The 24648-nt window shown below is 64.9% G+C and overlaps 2 protein-coding genes and 1 non-coding gene across 5 annotated transcripts in view; 2 read left to right on the forward strand and 1 right to left on the reverse strand.

The window, feature by feature from the left end:
- Positions 1-12383, forward strand: part of AP1B1 (adaptor related protein complex 1 subunit beta 1) — a 37795-nt gene extending 25412 nt beyond the window's left edge. For 2 of the 3 annotated variants that reach the window (XM_062009945.1, XM_062009944.1), the window contains 10 exons: positions 1766-2025; positions 2932-3133; positions 4362-4391; positions 4482-4628; positions 5671-5816; positions 7071-7200; positions 8120-8204; positions 8630-8716; positions 10106-10260; positions 11368-12383. In XM_062009945.1, the coding sequence (XP_061865929.1) occupies positions 1766-2025; positions 2932-3133; positions 4362-4391; positions 4482-4628; positions 5671-5816; positions 7071-7200; positions 8120-8204; positions 8630-8716; positions 10106-10260; positions 11368-11442 (1317 nt within the window). In that variant the 3' untranslated portion in view covers positions 11443-12383. The remainder of the gene's footprint in view (positions 1-1765; positions 2026-2931; positions 3134-4361; positions 4392-4481; positions 4629-5670; positions 5817-7070; positions 7201-8119; positions 8205-8629; positions 8717-10105; positions 10261-11367) is intronic. The other variant, XM_062009946.1, reaches the window with a different exon arrangement.
- On the forward strand, positions 5843-5947 carry LOC133627142 (small nucleolar RNA SNORD125). The gene has a single exon (XR_009819962.1). It is a non-coding gene; the product is annotated as a small nucleolar RNA SNORD125 (small nucleolar RNA).
- A 709-nt stretch (positions 12384-13092) lies between the features above and the next one.
- Positions 13093-24109, reverse strand: GAS2L1 (growth arrest specific 2 like 1). The gene is made up of 6 exons (XM_062009849.1): positions 24040-24109; positions 21601-22228; positions 19353-19460; positions 18949-19045; positions 17823-18114; positions 13093-14930 (listed from the first exon to the last, which is right to left on the reverse strand). The coding sequence occupies exons 2-6, from the start codon at positions 22216-22218 to the stop codon at positions 13868-13870; spliced, it is 2178 nt and encodes a 725-aa protein (XP_061865833.1). The 5' UTR covers positions 22219-22228; positions 24040-24109; the 3' UTR covers positions 13093-13867.
- Positions 24110-24648: the final 539 nt, after the last annotated feature.

A 24648-nucleotide genomic window follows, 5' to 3' on the forward strand; every position in this document is an offset into this window, starting at 1 on the left:
CTCTGGGCCCTGCTCCCTGTGCTCTGGGCCCTGCTCCCTGTGCTCTGGGCCCTGCTCCCTGTGCTCTGGGCCCTGCTCCCTGTGCTCTGGGCCCTGCTCCCTTTGCTCTGGGCCCTTCTCCCTGTGCTCTGGGCCCTGCTCCCTTTGCTCTGGGCCCTTCTCCCTGTGCTCTGGGCCCTTCTCCCTGTGCTCTGGGCCCTTCTCCCTGTGCTCTGGGCCCTTCTCCCTGTGCTCTGGGCCCTGCTCCCTTTGCTCTGGGCCCTTCTCCCTGTGCTCTGGGCCCTGCTCCCTGTGCTCTGGGCCCTTCTCCCTTTGCTCTGGGCCCTTCTCCCTGTGCTCTGGGCCCTTCTCCCTTTGCTCTGGGCCCTTCTCCCTGTGCTCTGGGCCCTTCTCCCTGTGCTCTGGGCCCTGCTCCCTGTGCTCTGGGCCCTTCTCCCTGTGCTCTGGGCCCTTCTCCCTGTGCTCTGGGCCCTTCTCCCTGTGCTCTGGGCCCTTCTCCCTGTGCTCTGGGCCCTTCTCCCTGTGCTCTGGGCCCTTCTCCCTGTGCTCTGGGCCCTGCTCCCTGTGCTCTTGGCCCTGCTCCCTGTGCTCTGGGCCCTGCTCCCTGTGCTCTGGGCCCTTCTCCCTGTGCTCTGGGCCCTTCTCCCTGTGCTCTGGGCCCTTCTCCCTGTGCTCTGGGCCCTGCTCCCTGTGCTCTGGGCCCTGCTCCCTTTGCTCTGGGCCCTGCTCCCTGTGCTCTGGGCCCTGCTCCCTGTGCTCTGGGCCCTTCTCCCTTTGCTCTGGGCCCTTCTCCCTTTGCTCTGGGCCCTTCTCCCTTTGCTCTGGGCCCTTCTCCCTTTGCTCTGGGCCCTGCTCCCTGTGCTCTGGGCCCTTCTCCCTTTGCTCTGGGCCCTTCTCCCTGTGCTCTGGGCCCTGCTCCCTTTGCTCTGGGCCCTGCTCCCTTTGCTCTGGGCCCTTCTCCCTTTGCTCTGGGCCCTTCTCCCTTTGCTCTGGGCCCTTCTCCCTTTGCTCTGGGCCCTGCTCCCTGTGCTCTGGGCCCTGCTCCCTTTGCTCTGGGCCCTGCTCCCTTTGCTCTGGGCCCTGCTCCCTGTGCTCTGGGCCCTTCTCCCTTTGCTCTGGGCCCTGCTCCCTGTGCTCTGGGCCCTGCTCCCTGTGCTCTGGGCCCTGCTCCCTGTGCTCTGGGCCCTGCTCCCTGTGCTCTGGGCCCTGCTCCCTGTGCTCTGGGCCCTGCTCCCTGTGCTCTGGGCCCTGCTCCCTGTGCTCTGGGCCCTGCTCCCTGTGCTCTGGGCCCTGCTCCCTTTGCTCTGGGCCCTGCTCCCTTTGCTCTGGGCCCTGCTCCCTTTGCTCTGGGCCCTGCTCCCTTTGCTCTGGGCCCTGCTCCCTTTGCTCTGGGCCCTTCTCCCTGTGCTCTGGGCCCTTCTCCCTGTGCTCTGGGCCCTTCTCCCTGTGCTCTGGGCCCTGCTCCCTTTGCTCTGGGCCCTTCTCCCTTTGCTCTGGGCCCTTCTCCCTTTGCTCTGGGCCCTGCTCCCTTTGCTCTGGGCCCTTCTCCCTGTGCTCTGGGCCCTGCTCCCTGTGCTCTGGGCCCTTCTCCCTTTGCTCTGGGCCCTTCTCCCTTTGCTCTGGGCCCTTCTCCCTTTGCTCTGGGCCCTTCTCCCTTTGCTCTGGGCCCTTCTCCCTTTGCTCTGGGCCCTGCTCCCTGTGCTCTGGGCCCTTCTCCCTGTGCTCTGGGCCCTGTGCTCTGGGCTCTGCCCCTCTTGCTCTGCAGGACTCAGACAACCCCGACCTGCGGGACCGTGGCTACATCTACTGGCGCCTGCTGTCCACCGACCCCGTGGCTGCCAAGGAGGTGGTGTTGGCTGAGAAACCCCTCATCTCTGAGGAGACAGACCTCATTGAGCCCACCCTGCTGGATGAGCTCATCTGCTACATTGGGACCTTGGCTTCTGTCTACCACAAACCTCCCAGTGCCTTCGTGGAGGGGAGCAGAGGGGTGGTGCACAAGAGCCTCCCCCCACGGACGGGCTCGTGAGTAGCTCTGTCACCCCCTGGGCTGGTTCCACACCCCCTGGGCTGGGCTTGAGGGGCTGAGGGAGGAGGTGGGATGCTGAGGCAAAGGCTGCCATGGCCATGCAGAGCACTGCACAGGAGCTGAACCTTCCCCAGGGGAGGCTCTCCTCCAGCAGCAGGGCTGTGTGGGTTCCACACCAGCCTTCAGGGCTGAAGGAGGCATCTGAGACCTGAGTATGAAGGGCAACTTGAATGTGTTGAAGCCAGGTTGGCATGGAGTGTACCTCTGAATGCCCCCTGCAAAGCCCAGCTGGCTCTACATGTGTCTCTAGTGGGACCTGTTGCTCAGATGGAGCTCCTCAGCATCTTTGTTCTTGCCCTGCCACCCCTCCTCTCCTTGCCCTGCCACCCCTCCTCTCCTTGCCCTGCCACCCCTCCTCTCCTTGCCCTGCCACCCCTCCTCTCCTTGCCCTGCCACCCCTCCTCTCCTTGCCCTGCCACCCCTCCTCTCCTTGCCCTGCCACCCCTCCTCTCCTTGCCCTGCCACCCCTCCTCCCCTTGCCCTGCCACCCCTCCTCCCCTTGCCCTGCCACCCCTCCTCCCCTTGCCCTGCCACCCCTCCTCCCCTTGCCCTGCCACCCCTCCTCCCCTTGCCCTGCCACCCCCTCCTCTCCTTGCCCTGCCACCCCTCCTCCCCTTGCCCTGCCACCCCTCCTCTCCTTGCCCTGCCACCCCCTCCTCTCCTTGCCCTGCCACCCCCTCCTCTCCTTGCCCTGCCACCCCCTCCTCTCCTTGCCCTGCCACCCCCCTCCTCTCCTTGCCCTGCCACCTCCTCCTCTCCTTGCCCTGCCACCCCTCCTCCCCTTGCCCTGCCACCCCTCCTCTCCTTGCCCTGCCACCCTTCTCACCCTGCCACCCCTCCAGGAGTGAGAGCACGGAGAGCCCGGACACAGCCCCGTCGGGGGTTCAGGCCACGGAGCAGCCAGCTGTGATCCCCACCCAGGGAGACCTTCTGGGTGACCTGCTGAACCTGGACCTGGGTCCCCCAGTCAGTGGACCCCCCTTGGCCACCTCCTCTGTGCAGATGGGTGCTGTGGACCTCCTGGGAAGTGGTTTGGACAGCCTGGTAGGTCACACCCCAGTGCTGGGCTGGCTGCAGCTCCTGGGGCTGGGCTGAGCCTTTCTTGCTGCAAGCAGGGGCACTGCACCCCAATTTCTCTTGTCCTTGTCAGATGGAAACCCCTTTGGTGCTGAGGTGAGGGAGCCCAGGCTGCCCAGGGAGGGTGTGGAGGCTCCTCAGGAGGTTTCCAACCCCAGCTGGACACGTTCCTGTGCCCCCTGAGCCAGGGGAAGCTGCTGCAGCAGGGGCTGGGGCTGGAGCAGCTCTGCAGGACCCTTCCAGCCCCCACTGTTCTATGAGTCTATGGTCAGGGCAGGGAGTTAGTGCTTGTGGTCACTTTTTCCTTCAGTCCCTGAGGTCTGTGTGGTTGCTCCCACACCTGTGCCATGCTGCAGGGGTCACTGCTCCTCCTGGACCCCCCTCTGAGCCCCAAAGCTGCATGAAATGGGGCTGTGCCCCAAGCTGCTGCAGGCCTGGGCTGAGCCCCACTCCTGGGCTGCTGAGCAGCTGCCTCCTGAGCCAGGAGACCCAGAGGTGCCACCTTCTCCTCCTGGGCATCCAGCTCAGAAGCCATTTGCCCACGAGGTGGGGAGGATGAAGAGCTCTGCTTGGTTGCCACCACCTGCCCCATGGATGCTGGGGATGGGTTTGGACTTCACTCCTCTGCTTCTGACATCCAGCAGATGCCCCCAAGGGAAGGCAGAGTCCCTGTCTCCTCACCTCAGGCCCCTCCTGGTCCATAAGCCCCCAACTCCAGGCTCTTTGTGGGCTTGGAGGGGTTTGGTCCCAGGCTGCAGGGATGTGAGACCCCAGGCAGGGACAGGCTGTGCTGGCAGTGTGGCAGGACTAACCTCTCTTCCCTGCTCCCCTTCTCTTGTCTCTCTGGTTTTTGTCTCTTCTCTCCTGGCTTCTCTCTGCATGTGGCTGCCTCTTCTCTCCACCTTGCCTGCTTCTGCTTGGAGATGGGGGACGAGACAGAAGGGGTATGGATCAGCCCTTTTCTTGGCCTTCTCCACCACCTGTAGCCCCCATGCCCAGCCTCTGCTCCCTCCTCATGTCCCTCTGGGGACAGCCAGAGCCCCAAACAGCTCTGGGTACACGACCTCTGAGCCCTCCCTACCCCACACTGATGCCTTTAGAGACACCTGTGCCCTTGAAGGGCTGTTTTGTGGCTCCCCTGTGCCCTCAGTGCCCTGGCCCCTGCCCCTGCTGATGCCCCTTTCTTCTCTTGCAGCTGAGAGGTGATGTGGGAGGCAGCCCTGCTGTGAGTGTGCCTTTGTGCTTGAATCCTCCTCCTCCTCCTCTCCCCTGCCCCACGGTGCCCCCCATAACCTGCTCCCTTTGTTCCCCACAGATGGGCAGCAGTGGCAGCTTGGCACCAGCCCCCAGCACTACCATGCCCCCCAGCGTGGGGGCTCCCCTCAGCAGTGGCCTGGGAGACCTCTTCGACCTCACTGCTGGGGTGGGGACTCTGTCAGGGTCCTATGTGGCACCCAAAACGGTGAGTGGGCCACTGAGCCCCAGCTGCTGCCTCCTGGCACCCCCTTGGGCCCCCTCTATGCTGCCAGGCCTCCTGGGGGGAGCTGCAAGGTGAACCCCCTTTGCCTGGGGAGTTGAACAAAGGTCTGCAGGTGGAGAGGAGTCCAGGGCAGTGGTTGTCCTCTGCTCAGCACTGGTGCTGTGCTCAGTGCTGGGCCCCTCACTCACTGCCACAGGGACACTGAGGGGCTGCAGCTCCAGGGCTGTGTCAGTGCTGGGCCCCTCACTCACTGCCACAGGGACACTGAGGGGCTGCAGCTCCAGGGCTGTGCTCAGTGCTGGGCCCCTCACTCACTGCCACAGGGACACTGAGGGGCTGCAGCATGGCCAGAGCCGGGCACAGAGCTGGGGAAGGGGCTGAGGGAATGGGGGAGTTGAGCCTGGAGAAGAGAAGGCTGAGGGGAGACAGCAGCACTCTCTGACACTCCCTGACAGGAGGCTGCAGGGAGCTGGGGGTCAGGCTCTTCACTAATTGATGACAGGACACAAGGAAAGGGACTGGAGTTGCCCCAGGGGAGGTTGAGGCTGGAGCTGAGGCAGAACTGTTTCCCTGAGAGGAGTGTCACCCCTGTGCCAGGCTGCCCAGGGAGCTGGGGCAGTGCCCAGCCCTGGAGGGATCCCAAAGCCATGGAGCTGAGGTGCTGAGGGCTGTGGGTCAGTGCTGGGCTGGGCAGGGCTGGGACTGCAGGAGCTGAAAGGGCTTTGCCAACCAAAGGACTCTGTGTGCATGTCACTGCTGTGCTTGCCTGGCACAGGGCAGAGGCAGTCCCTGTGTTCCCCATGTGCCACAGAGCCCCACCCAGAGGGGAGAGCAGGGCTCTGTCATGTCACAGCTCTGCTTTTGGGGCTGGGCTGTTTCCTAGTGAGGTTTGGAGGACTCAGCATCCCACAGCCCTGGGATGTCAGTACCATGCAACACCCCTGGTCCCAACACTGGCTCTGCAGAACCCCTAAGGGTTCCTTTTGGGGAAACAGCCCAAGAGTTGGTTCTGTCCTGAACCCAGGTGTGGCTCCCTGCCATGAAAGCCAAGGGGCTGGAGATCTCAGGCACCTTCAGCCGCCAGGTGGGCTCCATCTCCATGGACCTGGTGCTCACCAACAAAGCCCTGCAGGTCATGTCTGACTTTGCCATCCAGTTCAACCGAAACAGGTGAGGTGCTGTGGGGCAGGGAGGGGCTGGGGAACAGCCTCCTGTGATGAACCTTCTCTCTCTGATGGCTGTGCTGGTGATGATCATCGAGCCAAAGCCTCTAAGAAGTTGGCTGAAGAGGCTGTTCCTCTGCAGGGTGACCATGGTGGGGCCATGCTTCCTTTTCCCTCAAAGGGACACAAGAAAGGGTGGTGCAGGGATGCTGAGAATGAGTGAGAGGCTGTGCAGGAGGAGAGCTGCTTCAGCAGAGGCTGGGCTGCTCATCAGTGAGACTGTGGCCAGCTGAGAGTTGGGCACAAAGGAACCTCCTGAGGTTCACCAAGGGCAGAGTCCTGCAGCTGGGGAGGAACAACCCCCTGCACCAGCACAGGCTGGGGGTGACCTGCTGGAGAGCAGCTCCAGGAGACACCTGGGAGTGCTGGGTGATGATAAACTGACCATGAGCAGCAACGTGCCCTTGTGGGCAAGAGCCAATGGCAGCCTGGGGGCAGCAAGAGAGTGTGGGCAGCAGGGTGAGGGAGGTTGTGCTGCCCCTCTGCTCTGCCCTGCTGAGGCCTCATCTGGAGCCCTGTGTCCAGTTCTGGGCTCCCCAGCTGCAGAGGGACAGGGAAGTGCTGGAGAGAGGCCAGTGCAGGGCCAGCAAGATGCTGAGGGGACTGGAGCATCTTCCTTGTGAGGAAAGGCTGTGGGACCTGGGGCTGTTCAGCCTGGAGTAGAGGAGGCTGAGGGGGAACCTCATCAGTGCTGATCAATCCCTAAAGGGTGGGTGTCAGGAGGATGGGGCCAGTGTTTGTTGTGTGGTGGCCAGTGCCAGGACAAGGGGAACAGGCACAGGCTGGCACACAGGCAGTGCCACTGGCCCAGGAGGAGCAAGTCCTTTGGTGCTGAGGGGAGGGAGCCCTGGCCCAGGCTGCCCAGGGAGGGTGTGGAGGCTCCTCAGGAGGTTTCCAACCCCACCTGGACACATTCCTGTATGCCCTGAGCCAGGGGAAGCTGCTGTAGCAGGGTTTGGGCTGGGTGAGCTCTGCAGGACCCTTCCCACCCCCCATGCTGGGATGCTCTGGAGGGGTGAGGTGTTGGGCTCCTGTGCTGCTGCCCCAGGGTGAGCAGGGCAGGATCTGTCTGATGTGACTGTGTGGGTCAGTGAGGTGAGCTGGGATGTCCCCAGGGAAAGGAAGATGACAAGTCCTGAGGATAGCCCAGAGCAGGTGGGACATAACCTGACCCCTGCCCTTCCCTGGCTGTCCCCCCCAGCTTTGGCCTGGCCCCAGCAGCTCCTCTCCAGGTCCACGCTCCCCTCGCTCCCAACCAGTCTGTGGAGATCTCCCTCCCGCTCAACACCGTCGGCTCCGTCATGAAGATGGAGCCACTCAACAACCTCCAGGTGAGCACCCCAGGGCTCCCCTCCCTGGGAGCTGGGCACCAGGGCAAGGGCTCCCCTGGCAGGGCTTTGCTCAGGAAGGAGCTGGAGGGGAGGACAGAGGAAACACTCAGCTCTGCTGTCAGAGCTCAGCCTGACTCTGCTTTGACTCCGGCTTCGCTCCTCCCTGCACGGAGGAAGCTCCTCAGTGACTGTGGCTGAGCTGAGCTGGGGCTGAGCATCTGCTCACAACACCCCAGAGATGGTGGAGAGGAGGCTGCAGCTCCCAGGAGAGAACTGGGAGACAAGGCCAAGGGGCTACAGCCCTGGCAGCTCCCTCAGTTGCCTTGCACATGGTTGGATGGTGGCACAGCGAGCTGGGATGGGGGCTGGCCCCTCCAGCTCCCTCAGAAGCTGCCCAAGTGCCTCTGGTGCTTGGGGTGGGATGGGAAGGGGAGGGAAGAGAAGGGATGGATGGGAAGAGGTGGGATGGGAAGGGAAGGGGTGGGAAGGGAAGGGATGGGAAGGGAAGGGATGGGATGGGAAGGATGGATGGGAAGGGAAGGGATGGATGGGATGGGAAGGATGGATGGGATGGGAAGGATGGATGGGAAGGGAAGGGATGGATTGGATGGGATGGGAAGAGGTGGGATGGGATGGAGTGGGGTGGGATGGGATGGGAAGGGGAGGGAAGAGAAGGGATGGATGGGATGGGAAGGGATGGATGGGAAGGGAAGGGATGGATTAGATGGGATGGGAAGAGGTGGGATGGGGTGGGATGGATGGGAAGAGAAGGGATGGATGGGATGAGGTGGGATGGGATGAGGTGGGATGGGATGAGGTGGGATGGGATGAGGTGGGATGGGATGGAGTGGGGTGGGATGGGATGGGATGCTGGGGGTCAGAGCAGCTGGTGGCAGCCCTGTGTTTTCTCCCCTCCCAGGTTGCAGTGAAAAACAACATTGATGTCTTCTACTTCAGCACCCTCTACCCACTGCACATCCTCTTTGTGGAGGATGGGAAAATGGGTGAGTTGGAGTGTGGCTGTTGTGGCTCCTGGCAGGTGCCATCCTGGCCCCTGAAATCCTCCCAAGCCTGGGGACAGCCAGGGCTGAGGAGCCAGGCACCCCTGGCAGTGTCAGCCAGGGCCAGTGCTGTGCCAGCATGACCAAGCTACCTGAGATGGCCTGAAGCACCTTCTGACTCCTCAGTGCCAGGGAGAGCTCTTGGCTTCATTGGCTGCTTATTTTGCCTCTCCTCAGCCTCTCCCCTGAGCCAGCACAGCTTGTGACCCCCCCTCACAGCGAGTGGCTTTGCTGTGGCTGGCTGAGGCTGCTCTTGGGAAGCTGCTGGGCAGTGGCAGGCTGACATCCCTGTGTCCTCCCACCCTCAGGGGCTGGTGGGGGCAGTGGGTGCTGTGCTTTCAGTGTCCTGCTTTGGTTCCTCACTGCAGAGAGACAGATGTTCCTGGCCACCTGGAAGGACATTCCCAATGAGAATGAAGCCCAGTTCCAGATCAAAGACTGTTCTCTCAATGCAGGTGGGTCCAAACCCTTCAGCAAGGACCTGACTCAGCTCATGGCTGACCAGCTGGGGACCACTTCATCCCACTTATCCCAGCCCAGCCCACCCTGTGTGTCCAGCATGGGGTTGCTGCCTTTGCCTTTGATGAGTTGAAGAAACCCAGAGCCTCTGTGCCTGGTGGGGATGTCCCTGCTGCCAGGGGCAGCTGCTGTGCCCTCCTGGGCAGCAGTGCCAGACAGGCTGGCAGTTCTCCTCCTCTTAGTGCAGAGAAGCTGAACTTGAATGCTGCAGCCCTGGCACTGGCCAGCCTGGCAGCAGCCAGGGCCAGGCTCCTTGGCGCCTCTTTTGTTCCCCCAGCTCCTTCTCCAGGAGCTCTGGTGCCAAATGGGATGTGCCAAGCCCAGCTGGGGACAGCCAAGTCCTTTCAGTCCTGCTGGCAGCAGTGACCTGACCTTTGTGAAGTGAAGCGAGGCGGCTCCACTCATGGAATCAGCTCTGGGCTGGTGCCTGTCCTCCCCTGGCTGAACTGAGCCCTGCCCCTGGGGGTGGGGAACAGCATTTGGCTTGGGAGGAGAGAGCTGGGCACAGAGGAACCTCCTGAGGTTCAACATGGACAAGGGCAGAGTCCTGCAGCTGGGGAGGAACAACCCCCTGCAGCAGCACAGGCTGGGGGTGACCTTCTGGAGAGCAGCTCCAGGAGAGAGACCTGGGAGTGCTGGGTGATGAGAAACTGCCCATGAGCAGCAACATGCCCTCGTGGGCAAGAGCCAATGGCAGCCTGGGGGCAGCAAGAGTGTGGGCAGCAGGGTGAGGGAGGTTGTGCTGCCCCTCTGCTCTGCCACATCTGCTGAGGCCTCATCTGGAGCCCTGGGGCCAGCTCTGGGCTCCCCAGCTGCAGAGGGACAGGGAGCTGCTGGATAGAGGCCAGTGCAGGGACACCAAGATGCTGAGGGGACTGGAGCATCTTCCTTGTGAGGAAAGGCTGTGGGACCTGGGGCTGTTCAGCCTGGAGGAGACTGAGGGGAACCTCATCAATGCTGACAAATCCCTAAAGGGTGGGTGTCAGGAGGATGGGGCCAGTGTTTGTTGTGTGGTGGCCAGTGCCAGGACAAGGGGAATAGGCACAGGTTGGCACACAGGCAGTGCCACTGGCATAGGAGGAGCAAGTCCTCTGGTGCTGAGGTGAGGGAGCCCTGGCCCAGGCTGCCCAGGGAGGGTGTGGAGGCTCCTCAGGAGGTTTCCAACCCCACCTGGACACGTTCCTGTGCCCCCTGAGCCAGGGGAAGCTGCTGTAGCAGGGGCTGGGCTGGGTGAGCTCTGCAGGGCCCTTCCCACCCCACCATTCCCTGTGTGAGGAGGAGAAGGGGCAGGAGCAGGACTGCAGCTGCTCTCTCCTCCCACACAGATGCCATCAGCAGCAAACTCCAAGGCAGCAACATCTTCACCATTGCCAAGAGGAATGTGGAGGGGCAGGACATGCTCTACCAGTCCCTGAAGCTCACCAATGGCATCTGGGTGCTGGCAGAGCTGAGGATCCAGCCCAGCAACCCCAGCTTCACGGTATGGCCCCTGCCCTGCCTGGCCCTGCACCAGCCCTGAGCTGCTGCCCCTCCTGCCTTCCCTGCTCTCAGCTCAGAGCCTGGGCTGGCTCAGTGCTGCTGGGACCAGCTCCCTCCCCTGTGCCTGTCCTGCTGTCCCTCTCCCATGGGGTGCCTCACACTCTTGACACCTTGGTGGCAGCTAAATGGAGCAGAGAGCTCTCAGCCCACCCTCCCACCTCTCTGGAGATCCAAACCCCAGCTCCAGCCCCTCCTTGGGGCATCCCAGGCTCTGCCCATGTGCTGGGCAGCCTGACTGCAGGCTGGGCACCAGCCACCCCTGTGTCCTGCTTCCCCCAGCCTGTTTTCTCTGGGGGGGATGAGCTGTGTGGCCCCAGCTCACCTCTCTGTGTCTCTCCCTGCTGCTGCTGCCCGCCCTGGCCGGCCTGTGCCCTCTCTTGCAGGATCTGGAGGTCAGCAGAGTGGTTTTTACCCCAGCTGTGGGCTGTCTCTGGCTGCTGCCTGGTTCTTTTTGCCCCCTCCCTCATGTTTTCACCTGCCTGCTGCCAGCCCCACACGTGTGTCTGTGCCTCTCCTCTCCTCCCTGGCAGGGCTGGCCCCAGCCTTTGTGTGGTGGGGGATGCTGTTGGAGGCTCAGGGTGTTGCCATCACCCTCCCTGAGGATAACTGCAAGCCCTTCCCTCAGCACATTCCCTCTGCCTGCTCAGCAGGGAGCTAATTGAGCTCAGAGCCCTTTCATGTTTAACCTTTGAGCAAACAACCCCCGGCAGGAGAGGAAGATGCCTTTGGGGGGAGGGGAACCGTTCACCCTCAAGCTACCAGCAGCGAATCCAACCCCAGGAGATGAAAGTGTGTGTGTGTGGCTCTGCCTCCTCCCTGCCCCTGCTGCATGTGCATCTCTGCTCCTCAGCCGAGCCATGAGGGGGGCTCAGTGCCTCGGAATGTCTTTTATCCAGCTGGAAGAAGGGGCTGGAGCCCCAGGGAGGGATGGAGGGAGGGATGCTGCAGCATGCAGGGCGTTGTGCACGGGGGCTGGGGGCTCACCGGGGTAGGACCAGGAGCCCTGACCGTCCCTCCTCCTCCTCCTCTTCCTCCTCTCTCCCCACAGCTGTCCCTGAAATGCCGAGCGCCAGAGGTGTCCCAGTACATCTACCAAGCCTACGAAACCATCCTGAAGAACTAAGGTGCTGCTGCAGCCCCTCCTCCTCCTCCTCCTCTCTGCTCCCTGTCCCGCCCAGGACAGGGCAGGACCCGGTTGCATGTGTCCTTTCCATCCTGCCAAGGAGCCAGCCCCGGGGCCAGGGGAGGAAGGCAGGGCCGGCCCCATCCCTGTAGCAGCCTGTCTCTGAGCGCTGCCGTGTCCTCCCTGCTGCTGCTGCCCAGCCCAGAGCTCACCTTCCACCCTCTGCCTTTTGTACTTGGTACCCAGCTGCCACAGGCTGGGGGGCTGCTCCCCTCCTCCTCCTCCTCTCCTCCCTGCACCCACTCCCCTCCTGCTGGTGCTGGGGCTGCCTCGAAGGGGGTGTGGTGAAGGCTTCAGCACTCCTCAGCCCTGGGAGCAGCACCCCAGGGCTCCCTCTGAGCCTTTTTGGGGCCCATGGGGCTGTGGGTTTGGGGGGCTCTTGCTGCAGCTCGCCGTGGGACTGGCTGGGAAATGGCCTCTGCCAGCTCCTTCCTCTCCCTCCTTCTGTCCCCTGGTTCAGGAGAGCCCTGGAGGGGGGGAATGATCCCTGTGGGAGCTACTTCCAGAGGTCCTGGAAGGGTTTGAGGATCACAGATTTGCAGCTGCACTTCAAAGTGCAGGTAAAAAAGGGCTTTTCCAGCCCCATCCCACCCCACCTGTGGAGCTGGGAGGGCTCTGAGCATCACCTCCCACTGCCCTCTGCCCCCTCCTCCCCAGCCCCACAGCTCCCTGTGCTCCCCCACGGGTGCTGGTGGGGATGTGCTGCCTTTCCCTGGGGTGACACACTCCTCCTTTCCCCCCCTTTGCCCCCACACCCCCCCCAACTGAAGCCATGGGTCCCCCCCTCCCTCGAGGCCTTGGGTGCAGGAAAGATCTAATATATAACAGAGACATCTATGTTCTGGTCAGTGCTGTGAAGGGGACACTGAATAAAGGTGACATCAGCCCCCCTGAGCTGCTGTGGGGGGACTGGGGGAAAGCCAGGCTCCGTGCTTGGGGAAGCAGGATGCTGTGAGCTTCCTCTGGGCAGTGCCCTGCCCTTGCAGGGAGGGGAGGGCCATGGCCCCTGGCTCAGCAAAGCCTGAGGCAGCAGCTTGTCTGACACAGGAACAGGGGGGCTGGGGGGGCCTCTCAGGGACAGGATGGGCCCAGGGAGTGCTGAGCAGCAGCTCTTGGCCCTGTGCTCTGCTCCTGCCTGCTGCCAGCATCCCCACCATGGCAGCCCCAGCCCTGTGCAGGATGCAGGGCCTCCTGAGCCCCTCCTGGGCTGGGGGGCAAGTGCAGGGTCCCTGGGAGCTGCAGCTGCTCCCTGCTGGGCACCCCACTTTGGGAAGCTCCCCCCAGTCTCAGGGGCATGGCCACCACCATCAACCCCACAAGCTGCTCAGCCCTGGGGCAGCACCTGCAGGGGCAGGCCCCAAGGGTTGTGGGGACCTGGAGGGATCCCAGATGCAGCCAAGGGCTCCCCAGGGCTCAGTGGGGTGCAGAACTCTGGGGGTCCCAATCCTCCTGAGACCCTGGTTCCCCCAGAGCCTTCCTCCCTTGGCCTTGAGCAGGGGGGGGTCTCACATCTCTCCTCCTCACCCTCAGTAGGTCCCAAACCCCCTCCAGGGTCTTGTACCCCCAGGACAGAGGATGGGACACAGTGGGTTCCACTCCATTGGTCTTTACTGGCATGGGAGGATGTGCAGGGGCTGGGGCAGGGGGCTCTGCACAGCCCCCTCCCCACAGGGACAGGGGCACAGGCCAGGGCCAGTGCTGCAGCTGGAGGGGAGCTGGAGGGGGAAAAGTGACCCCCACACCTGAAATGAAGCTGCATGTTCCCAAGAGGAGACAGAAGGAAGAGACAGAAGAAGAGAAAAGGGAAGGGAAGGGAAGGGAAGGGAAGGGAAGGGAAGGGAAGGGAAGGGAAGGGAAGGGAAGGGAAGGGAAGAAAGAGAGGATAAGGAGAGAAAGGAGAAGAAGGAGAGAAAGAGAAGAGAAGAGAAGAGAAGAGAAGAGAAGAGAAGAGAAGAGAAGAGAAGAGAAGAGAAGAGAAGAGAAGAGAAGAGAAGAGAGAAGGAGAAGCAGGAGAAAAGGAAGAGGAGAGGAAAAGATGGAGAAGGCAGCCAAGAAGACAAGATGCTAAGAGCAAGACAAGGTGGCCAAGGGGAGAAGACAAGAATCACGGCTTGGTAGGGGTTGGAAGGGACCTTTAGAGGTCATCCAGTCCAAGAAGAAAGGAACATGAGAAGGAGAAGCAGCAGCAAGCAGAGCCCCGCCCAGGAGAGCCAGCTGCTCCCCAGGCCTGCTCCCAGCCACCCCCAGCACCGTCACCCCACGGCCACCCCCTGCAGCTGCTCCCCCAGGGCCGGCAGTCACCGAGCGCAGGAGTCGGGGCTGCCCAGCCCCTCACACCGTGTCCCTGGGGCGGGCCGGGCGCTGCTCAGGGCCAGGCGTCGTCCCGCGGCCCCTCGGGCTCCAGCAGCGCCGAGAGGACGCTGTGCAGAGCGCCCCAGGGCTCGGGGCCGCTGCCGGGGCTGTGCGGGGCTGCCCCGCGGCCTCCCCGCGGCGCGGGGATCCTGGACGGCTTCTCGTGCGGCCGAGTGTCCAGCCGGGGCTTGGCCCAGCCCCGCGGCGGCTCCTGCGGCGGCTCCTCCGGCGGCTCGTCGGTGTCGGAGCCGGGGCCGCCGCGGGGCTCCCAGGCCGGGGGGAAGCCGCCGCTGTCCTCGGACGAGCTGGACAGGGCCGCGCGGGCCGGCTCGGGGGGCGCCGGGGGCCCGGGGCCGCCCGCGGCCGGGCCGTGCTTGCCGAGCACGCTGAGGGACGACGAGGACGAGCTGGAGGAGCAATAGGCCGAGTCGGCGGCCGCGCCGGGGGGCGGCGGCGGGGGCGCGGCCGGGCGCTCGGCGTCCTGCAGCCGCTCCATCGCCCTGCTGTTGGCCAGGAACTCCTCCTCCAGCCGGCGGAACAGCCGCTGCTCCTGGCCGGGCTCCAGCCACGCCGGGGCCCGCAGCCGCCGCTCCAGCTCCTCCAGCTCCCGCCGCAGCGCCTCCGCCGCCCCGCCGTCGCTCCGGGGCCCGTCCCCGCGCCGCCGGGCCCCGCGGGCCTCCTCCGGCGAGGCGCGGCGCGGGGCGGGCGCGGGGCTGCGGGCGGCCGGCCGGGAGCCGGGCGTGCGGCTGCGGGGCTCGGCCCGAGCCCACGAGTGCTGCCCGTCCCGCCGCCGGCTGACGAGCAGCAGCGGCTGCGGCTGCGGCGCGGGGCCCCGGCCGTGGCTGCGGGCCCGCGGCGGGGCGCGGCCCGGCCCGTTGGGCACCCGCGAGCGGCCGCGTTCGTCCGGAGCCGTGCGGCCGGCCGGGGAGGCGGCGGCGTCGCGGGAGGGCTGCGACGGGCCCCCGCGGCTGGGCTCGCGGCGGCGGGGGGCGGCCCCGTCCCTCGGGCCCGGCGGGAGGCTCTGCGCCGAGGAGGCGGAGGAGTCGCTGTCGCCCGAACAGCGGCGGGCACGGAGCCTGCGGGGCACGGAGAGAGGCTCAGGGGGGCTGGGGGGAGGGGGAACGTAAGTACACAGTCGTTGCCTTCCACATTGCACCCCCCTAGTGCACACAGCCATTGCAGCCCCCCCTAGTGCACCCCTGCATTGCACACAGCCATTGCACCCCCCATTGCAGCCCCCCTAGTGCACCCCCCCTGCACACAGCCATTGCACCCCCCCAGTGCACACCTGCATTGCACACAACCATTGCACCCCGCCGAGTGCACACAGCCATTGCATCCCCCACAGTGCACCCCCCCCCCCATTGCAAACAGCCATTACACCCCCTAGTGCACCCCCATGGTACACAGCCACTGCAACCCCCCAGTGCACACAGCCATTGCACCCCACAATGCACCCCTGCATTGCACACAGCCATTGCACCCCCACAGTGCACCCCTGCATTGCACACAGCCATTGCACCCCCACAGTGCACCCCTGCATTGCACACAGCCATTGCACCCCCACAGTGCACCCCTGCATTGGACACAGCCATTGCACCCCCACAGTGCACCCCTGCATTGCACACAGCCATTGCACCCCCACAGTGCACCCCTGCATTGCACACAGCCATTGCACCCCACAATGCACCCCTGCATTGCACACAGCCATTGCACCCCACAATGTACCCCTGCATTGCACACAGCCATTGCACCCCCACAGTGCACCCCTGCATTGGACACAGCCATTGCACCCCCACAGTGCACCCCTGCATTGGACACAGCCATTGCAGCACCAGTGAGCTCCCCATTTCCTCCCCCATCAACCTCCAATTGCACACATTGCCCCCACACTTTGTTCCCCACTTCCCCCACTACAACCTCCATTGCCTCCCCCATTCACCCTCCCATTGCTCACCATTCCCCCCACTGCAGTCCCCATTGCCTTCCCCTTGCTTCCCCCATTCCTTCTCCCATTGCTTCCCCATTCACCTGCTCATTGCTTCCCATTCTCCCCCCCATTGAAGCCTCCATTGCCTCCCTATTGCTTCCCTGGTTCACCCCCCCTGCTCCTCCTTGTAGCCCCCCACTGCACCTCAACACCCCCATTACACCCCTAATTTACCCCCATTCCCCCCACTGCTTCCCCGTCACCCCCATTGCCTCTATTGCCTCCCCATGCACCTTCCCATTGCCCCCCATTCTCCCCCCATTGAAGCCTCCATTGCCCCCCTATTGCTTCCCCAATTCACCCCCCACTGCTCCCCCCTGCAGCTCCCCCACTGCACCTCAATACCCCCATTACACCTCCAATTTGTGCCCAATTTCCCCCTTCACCCCCATTGCCTCTATTGCCTCTCCCATTCACCTTCCCATTGCCCCCCATTGCTCCCACCAAAGCCTCCATTGCCCCCCTATTGCTTCCCCAATTCACCCCCCACTGCTCCCCACTGTAGCCCCCCCATTGTACCTCAATACCCCCATTACATCCCCCACCCTTCCCCATTGATTCACCCCCCATTCCCCCCCACTGAAGCCTCCATTGCCCCCCTATTGCTTCCCCAGTTCACCCCCCACTGCTCCCCACTGCAGCCCCCCACTGCACCTCAATACCCCCATTACACCCCTAATTTGCCCCCATTCTCCCCACTGCTTCCCCCTTCACCCCCATTGCCTCTATTGCCTCTCCCATTCACCTTCCCATTGCCCCCCATTCTCCCCCCATTGAAGCCTCCATTGCCCCCCTATTGCTTCCCCAATTCACCCCCCACTGCTCCCCCCTGCAGCCCCCCACTGCACCTCAATACCCCCATTACACCCCCCACCCTTCCCCATTGATTCACCCCCCATTCCCCCCCACTAAAGCCTCCATTGCCACCCTATTGCTTCCCCAGTTCACCCCCCACTGCAGCCCCCCCACTGCACCTCAATACCCCCCATTACACCCCTAATTTACCCCTATTCCCCCCACTGCTTCCCCTTCACCCCCATTGCTTCCCTATTGCCTCCCCATGCACCTTCCCATTGCCCCCCATTCTCCCCCCACTAAAGCCTCCATTGCCTCCCTATCGCTTCCCCAGTTCACCCCCCACTGCTCCCCCCTGCAGCCCCCCATTGCACCTCAATACCCCCATTACACCCCTAATTTGCCCCCATTCCCCCCACTGCTTCCCCCTTCACCCCCATTGCCTCTATTGCCTCCCCATGCACCTTCCCATTGCCCCCCATTCCCTCCCACTAAAGCCTCCATTGCTGCTCTATTGCTTCCCCAATTCACCCCCCACTGCTCCCCACTGCAGCACCCCATTGCACCTCAATACCTCCATTACACCCCTAATTTACCCCCATTCCCCCCACTGCTTCTCCCATTCACTCCCCATTGCCTCTATTGCCTCTCCCATTCACCTTCCCATTGCCCCCCATTCCCCGCTACTAAAGCCTCCATTGCCCCCCTATTGCTTCCCCAGTTCACCCCCCACTGCTCCCCACTGCAGCCCCCCATTGCACCTCAATACCCCCCATTACACCCCCAATTTGCCCCCAATCTCCCCATTTCCCCCTTCACCCCCATTGCCTCTATTGCCTCCCCCATTCACCTTCCCCTTGAACCCTCCACGTTTCTCCCCATTGCACCCCCATTCCCCCCACTGCCCCCCGTTCCCCCTCCCGCCGCCAGGGGGCAGCGCGCCGTGCCTGTCAATCACAGCGCGAGGGGCGGAGCTTCACTGTAGCCACGCCCCCTCCCCTCGGCGTGGCGGGAAAACCCAAACGGGACCCCACACCGCGACCCCTTCAGCGCAAAACCCTTCAGCCCCACGGCAGGCCCCAGCCCCACGGCGGGGTGTTCCCTCCCCACGGGCCTGTCGTGGGGCTGAAGCAGTGCTGAGTTCCCCAGCTGCCTTACTTCCCCCCCAACACCCAGCACCCACCTTTGGGTGCCCCCCGCGGGGCTCCTCGAAGGGCTGCCACAAGGGGCTGCGGACCCCCGTGGGCTTAAAGCCTCTTGTTTAGTGCTGCCGGAGGGTGGTTTAGGGATGCCAGTGTCTTTGAGCTGGTGGTTGCCTCGGTCAGTCCTGCTGCTGTCCCAGGCTGAGGTGGGCACGGCTGCGCGGGGCCGGCGGGGGGCGCTGGGGCTGCTGGAGGGGTGCGGGGCACAGAGGCTGCCTGCGGATGGCTTTTGTGGGGAGAAGCTCGGGGGGCGTGGCTGGGGCAGGCGGTGAGCTGGAAACAGAGGAGTTGGTGGGTGGGGAGAGAGTTGGGAGAGAGAACATCACACACCATTCAGCCCACACTCACTCACGCCAGCACGTGGCTTTTCCAGCCAGGGCAGCCCAGGCTGGGGGGTGGTTAATCACCTCAGGAGTTAATTGGGCCAAAACTCCCACCTTTCATGGAATCATTTGGGTTGGAAAAGCCCTTGAAGCTGCTGCAGTCCCAGCCCTTCCCTCCCCCTGCCCAGCCCAGCACTGACCCACAGTCCTCAGCACCTCAGCCTCACGGCTTTGGGATCCCTCCAGGGCTGGGCACTGCCCCAGCTCCCTGGGCAGCCTGGCACAGGGGCTGACACCCCTCTCAGGGAAACAGTTCTGCCTCAGCTCCAGCCTCAACCTCCCCTGGGGCAACTCCAGCCCCTTTCCTCTTGTCCTGTCATTCCTTACTCATTTTTCTTCTCTTCTTTCAGCTGAATCAATGCCCTGAGGAGCCCAATCCCATGGAACACAGCCCCCAAAACAGCCCAACCTCAGGAAAGAAGCCCCCTGGGCAGCCCAGCCCCAAGGAATGGAGCCCCCTGGGCAGCCCAGCCCCAAGGAATGGAGCCCTCTGAGCACCTCAGCCCCAAGGAATGGAGCCCCCTGGGCACCTCAGCCCCAAGGAATGGAGCCCCCTGGGCACCTCAGCCCCAAGGAATGGAGCCCCCTGAGCAGCCCAACCCCAAGGAATGGAGCCCCACAGAGCCAGGAGCAGCAGGACACGGTGAGGTGAGAAGGCTCCAGCCTAAGGGTGGGGGGTCAGTGGGCTGGGGGTGTTTGGAGGGGGGTCCCCAAGGTCACTCACAGAGGGAGGAGCAGCGGCAGGGGTCGTGCTTGTCCAGGTAATGTTCCAGTGTGTCCCATCCGCCCCCAACACGCACCATCACGTGGCTCCTGAGCACCTGCAGGCAGCTGGTCACCCCCTGCCCCTGGGACGTGGCCCATCCCACTCCTGGGGGGGCAACTACACCCACAAACAGTCCCCCCAACCTGGCACGTGGCCAACAGCCCACCCCACTCCTGAGGGGGCAACTACACCCACAAACAGCCCCCCCAACCTGGGGCAACTGGTGGGGTATCCATTGAGCCCAGTGCCCACCGCCCCAGAGCCCCCTCAGGATGGGTGCCCAGGGTGCTGAGGGGAGGGGGAAGGAGGAGGGTGGGGGTCCTGGTGTAGGGGGGTGGGATGGGGGGAGGGATGGCTCTTACTCGGACGAAGATGAGCGTGTTGGAGTCCCCCACTTTGTATTTGCCCTCGGAGACCTTGACCATGGGGAACTGGGAGGGGCAGGAGCAGCAGCCCAGGATCTCCCGCACCTGCCAGCAGAGAGGGGGGTCGGTGGGGTGCAGACCCCCAGCCCCAGGGCCAGCCCCTAGAGATGGGGCTGTAGAGAGCCCCCAGGGAGAGGGGAGCCGGCTGCACCCCTGTAGTGGGGGATGCTGGGCTCCCCACATCTGTGAGCTCAGGACAGGGGCCTGGGGGGGCTCCCCTGGGCAGGCTGAGAGCGAACACAACTCCTCACCTGCCTCCAGCCCCATGCTGGGGACCCCCGAGGTGGGCACCTCCAGCACCCCCAACAGAAAAGGGTTAAAGGCCCATTTTTCTGCCCCTCCTTCCTCAAACTTTGCCATCTGCTGCTGCCAAAAGGGCAAAGTGTGGGGAGGTGGGGGCCTGCCCAGGGATCCTGCCGGGGCTGATGGCAGGGATTAGGCTGGGAGCAGCGGGGGGACGTGGGGACACGGCCACATCCTGCCCCAGCTCAGTACCATTGCCCTCCCCTCAACATTTGGGGGGGGTTACATTAACAATTCCTCTTCTTCCTCTTCTCCCCCCTCCCCACGTTGTCCCTTTGTGCCCATCCCAGGGCAGCAGCCAGGGCAGGATGCAGCTGCTGGGGTTTCCATGCAGGGCTGGGGAAACTGAGGCACGGGATGGGGGACGGGGAGGGGGGCTTGACCCTGCTGTGTCCCCCCTCCCGGGAGGGGACACGAGTCCCACGTGGGGCCGGGGCGGGACCCGGCTCCTCTGGCTCCTCCCCGGCTCCAGCGCTGCCCATAAAAGCCGATGGCAAAGAATTACACAGCCCGGAAAAATGCAGCCGGGGTGGGCAGCGACGGCGGCGGGGCCTGGGGAGGGGGCTTGGGGGGCTGCAGCGCGGGCTGGGGGTGCGCTGGGTGCGGGGGGGGTGCGGGATGCTCCCTGAGCCCGACCCGAGGATGGCGGCTGCGGGGCTTAATGAGCAAGTTTCAATCAAAAAACAGCTTAGGGAGGCAGGGGAGGGCACATCCCCCCTCCCCCCGTGTCCCCAACCCCCCCCCGGCCCCATATTAATCTGCTGCGGCGCGGGCCGGATCCTGCACCACCCAGCCTGGCTTTAATCCCTGCTGAGCCTCGGGGAGGGAGGGGGGACACGACCCTTCCTGCCCCCCACAAACGGGGGCTGTGAGCGCTTGGCGTGTCCCCCACGTCCCTCTGCTTGTCCCTGGGGTGTCCCCACCTCCCTCTGCTTGTCCCTGGGGTGTCTCCACGTCCCTCTGCTTGTCCCTGGGGTGTCCCCACGTCCCTCTGCTTGTCCCTGGGGTGTCCCCACCTCCCTCTGCTTGTCCCTGGGGTGTCCCCCACATCCCTCTGCTTGTCCCTGGGGTGTCCCCACGTCCCTCTGCTTGTCCCTGGGGTGTCCCCATGTCCCTCTGCTTGTCCCTGGGGTGTCCCTCACATCCCTCTGCTTGTCCCTGGGGTGTCCCCACCTCCCTCTGCTTGTCCCTGGGGTGTCCCCCACGTCCCTCTGCTTGTCCCTGGGTTGTCCCCATGTCCCTCTGCTTGTCCCTGGGGTGTCCCCCACGTCCCTCTGCTTGTCCCTGGGGTGTCCCCCACGTCCCTCTGCTTGTCCCTGGGGTGTCCCCACGTCCCTCTGCTTGTCCCTGGGGTGTCCCCACATCCCCAAGGTGCTGAGAGGAGGAGGAGGAGGAGGAGGAGGAAGAGGCAGAGCCGGGTGGGAGCAGGTTCGTGGGGTGGGGAGGAAGCAACGGGGCTGGAGGTGACACCTATGTCCCATCACCATGGCCACCGAAATAACCCGGCCTGAAGGCAGGAGGCAGCAGGGGCTGGGCTGGGAGGCTGAGCTCGTCCTGTGGAGCGGGGAGAGGGGGGAAGGGACATCCCCTGGGCAGGGACAGCAACAACCTCCCCTGGGCAGGGACAACAACAACAACCTCCCCCGGGCAGGGACAACAACAACCTCCCCCCGGCAGGGACACCAACAACCTCCCCCACGGAGGGACAGCAACAACCTCCCCCAGGGAGGGACAGCAACAACAACCTCCTCCGGGGCTGTGGGGTGGGCAGCTCCGAGGGCTCAGAGCCAGGGGAAGCCTCTCCCCAGCCTGAAGCTGAGCCATGGGGTGGCTGGTGGGCTCCCCAAGCCCCAAGCCCAGAGCTCCCAGGGGAGCATCTCACCAGCTCATCCAGGTTCTTGAGGTCGCAGAGGGCGATGGGCCGGGCCCTGGCGGGGGGTCCCTGGGGGTCCCGGTGTGTGTCGTAGCTTTGGTCCCTCATCTCCTCCTCGATCTCCTCCTCCATCTGGATGAGCATCGGTGCCAACATGCCAAACTTGGAGCCCCTCCTGGCCACCTCCAGCAAGCAGAGGACAAAGTTCTTCTCGTTCTTCTTCAGCACCAGGTCGTTGGTCTCGAACATGAGCACGTCCTGGATGCCCAGCTCCTGGCGGCACCAGCGGATGAAGTTGGAGACGTTGTCCCTGGCCACGAAGGAGCCGGGAGCCACGTTCTTGGCCTGGAAGGTGACGTCTGCCCTGGGCACGGCCACGCGGGCGGCCGCCTGGGGCTGGCGCCGCTGGAAGTCCGACGCGGCGCGGTTGACGTTGTTGGCGTGGCGGCAGAGGTGGCAGCCGGTCTCCAGGCTCTCCAGGAAGGTGTCCACTTGGATGTCCAAGTCGTAGAGGGTGTTGAACCACTCGGCCAGATCCTCCTTCATGGCCTCCAGGTACTCCTCGCTGGAGCGGAACGGCCGGATGCTCTTGGAGGCGGCCGATTGGATGTGGCTCGGGTCGGCCATGGCGAGCGGCCTGCGGGGAGCAGGGGGGTGTCACGGGCTGGGGGCATCCCCCCCTGCCCCAGCCCTGCTGATCCCTCCTTGCCTCAGTTTCCCCTTCCCTTCCAGGGGTGGGCTCCCTTCCAGGACCTGCAGCATCAGCATCCCATGTCCCACCCTCCTCATATCACCCCCCCCTAAACCTGTGGGCAGGAGGCTGGGACCTGCTGCCTCCCTTCCAGGACCTGCAGCATCAGCACCTGCCCGTCCTAGATCCCCTCTCCCAACCCTGTCCCTGTGGGCAGGAGGCTGGGACCTGCTGCCTCCCTTCCAGGACCTGCAGCATCAGCATCCCATGTCCCACCCTCCTCATATCACCCCCCCTTTCCCTGTGGGCAGGAGGCTGGGACCTGCTGCCTCCCTTCCAGGACCTGCAGCATCAGCACCCACCCGTCCTATATCCCCTCTCCCAACCCTGTCCCTGTGGGCAGGAGGCTGGGACCTGCTGCCTCCCTTCCAGGACCTGCAGCATCAGCATCCCATGTCCCACCCTCCTCATATCACCCCCCCCTAAACCTGTGGGCAGGAGGCTGGGACCTGCTGCCTCCCTTCCAGGACCTGCAGCATCAGCACCTGCCCGTCCTAGATCCCCTCTCCCAACCCTTTCCCTGTGGGCAGGAGGCTGGGACCTGCTGCCTCCCTTCCAGGACCTGCAGCATCAGCACCTGCCCGTCCTATATCCCCTCTCCCAACCCTGTCCCTGTGGGCAGGAGAGTGGGACCTGCTGCTTCCCTTCCAGGACCTACAGCACCGGCACCCCGTGTCCCACCCTCCCCATATCTCTCCTCCCCCCAAACCCTTTTCCTGTGGGCAGAAGGCTGGGACCTCCTGTTTACCTTCCAGGACCTGTAGCACCAGCACCCACCCTCCCTATATCCCTCCCCCCCACCCCCCTTCCCCTGTGGGCAGGAAGCTGGGACTTGCCACCTCCCTTCCAGGACCTGCAGTTCCAACACCTCCTGTCGTGTCCCCTCCCCTCGTTTCCCCCCACCCCGTGTGAGTCTCCCCTGCCCCCCATCCCTTCCGTGTGGGCAGGACGCTGGAACCTGCCTGTTCCCTTCCAGGACCTGCAGCACCAGCACCCCATATCCCCCCCCCCCTGCACTTCCCAATGGGCGGGAACCTGCCTGTTCCCTTCCAGGACCTGCAGCACCAGCACCCCATATCCCCCCCCCCCCCCCCCCCGCACTTCTCAGTGGGCAGGAACCTGCCTGTTCCCTTCCAGGACCTGCAGCACCAGCACCCCATATCCCCCCCCCCCCCCCCGCACTTCTCAGTGGGCAGGAACCTGCCTGTTCCCTTCCAGGACCTGCAGCACCAGCACCCCATATCCCCCCCCCCCCCCCCCGCACTTCTCAGTGGGCAGGAACCTGCCTGTTCCCTTCCAGGACCTGCAGCACCAGCACCCCATATCCCCCCCCCCCGCACTTCCCAGTGGGCAGGAACCTGCCTGTTCCCTTCCAGGACCTGCAGCATCGGCGTCCCGTGCCCCCCCTCCCCAAATCCCGCCCCCGCGTCTCTCCGGCCCCGCCGTGCGCCCGAGCCCCCCGGAGGTGCCCGGTCACGGTGGGTGTCACCCCGCGGCCATCCGCGGTCGGCTGGGCCGGCCCCACGGCCGCCGCTGCCCCGCGCTCCGCGGGTCCCTTCTGGGGGGGCCCCGCTCCAGGGGGCTGAGCGTGCTGCGGGGGGGGTCGCGGCGGCACCTGCGAGGCAGACGCCGGCCCGGGTGGGGGTGTCGCGGGGTGGGGGGCAGAGGGACGAGGGGACCCCCCAGCCCTCACTCACCTCCGTGTCCGCGCTGCGCTAGCGCCGGGCCGCGCCGCCCGCTCCCCGCTGCGGGCCGGGCCGCGGCTGTGGGCGCCGGGGGGGCCGCTCCGGCCGGGCCCGCGCTGCCCCCGCCGCCATCCGCCGCCTCACGGCAGCCCCAGCGACCGACCGAGCGAGCGGGAGCGGCGCCGCGGCCGCGGCCGGGAGCGGGAGCGGCTCGGCCGGGAGCCGCCCGAGCCCCGCCGCCGCCGCCGCCGCCGCGCCCCGGCCGGGAAGTTGGAGGCGGCCCAGAAAGGGCCGGGACGGGAGCGGCGGGGGCGGGGACGGGCCCACGCGCGGGACGCGGACACGGGGCGGGCGCGGGGATGCCCCCACCCCCCCCCAACCACTCCCCGCCCCCATCCCCGCACCCGGGGGCGCGATCGGCCCTTCCCGCGGGGGAAACTGAGGCAGGAGGCTGAGCCCGGGGCCGCGGCGGCTCGGGTGGGCCCATCCTGCCCCCTCCCGGGGGTCCGTGCCGCGGCTGCAGCAGCAGGAGGGGGGCAACAGGCAGGGTTGGGCGGGTTTTATTGCCCCCCCTGCCGGCAGCTGGTCGGGTTCCACGCGGGGGGGGGGTAAAAGAAGAGC

Source organism: Colius striatus, chromosome 17 (assembly GCF_028858725.1).
Source record: "Colius striatus isolate bColStr4 chromosome 17, bColStr4.1.hap1, whole genome shotgun sequence".
Lineage (NCBI taxonomy): Eukaryota > Metazoa > Chordata > Aves > Coliiformes > Coliidae > Colius > Colius striatus.

Coding starts and splice junctions, on each gene's coding strand:
- GAS2L1 (XM_062009849.1), bottom strand. CDS start 22,218: ATGGCCGACCCGAGCCACATCCAATCGGCCGCCTCCAAGAGCATCCGG. Junction 19,461..21,600: donor TCAAGAACCTGGATGAGCTG/GTGAGATGCTCC, acceptor CTCTGCTGGCAG/GTGCGGGAGATCCTGGGCTG. Junction 14,931..17,822: donor CCCGCGGGGGGCACCCAAAG/GTGGGTGCTGGG, acceptor CGTGCCCCGCAG/GCTCCGTGCCCGCCGCTGTT.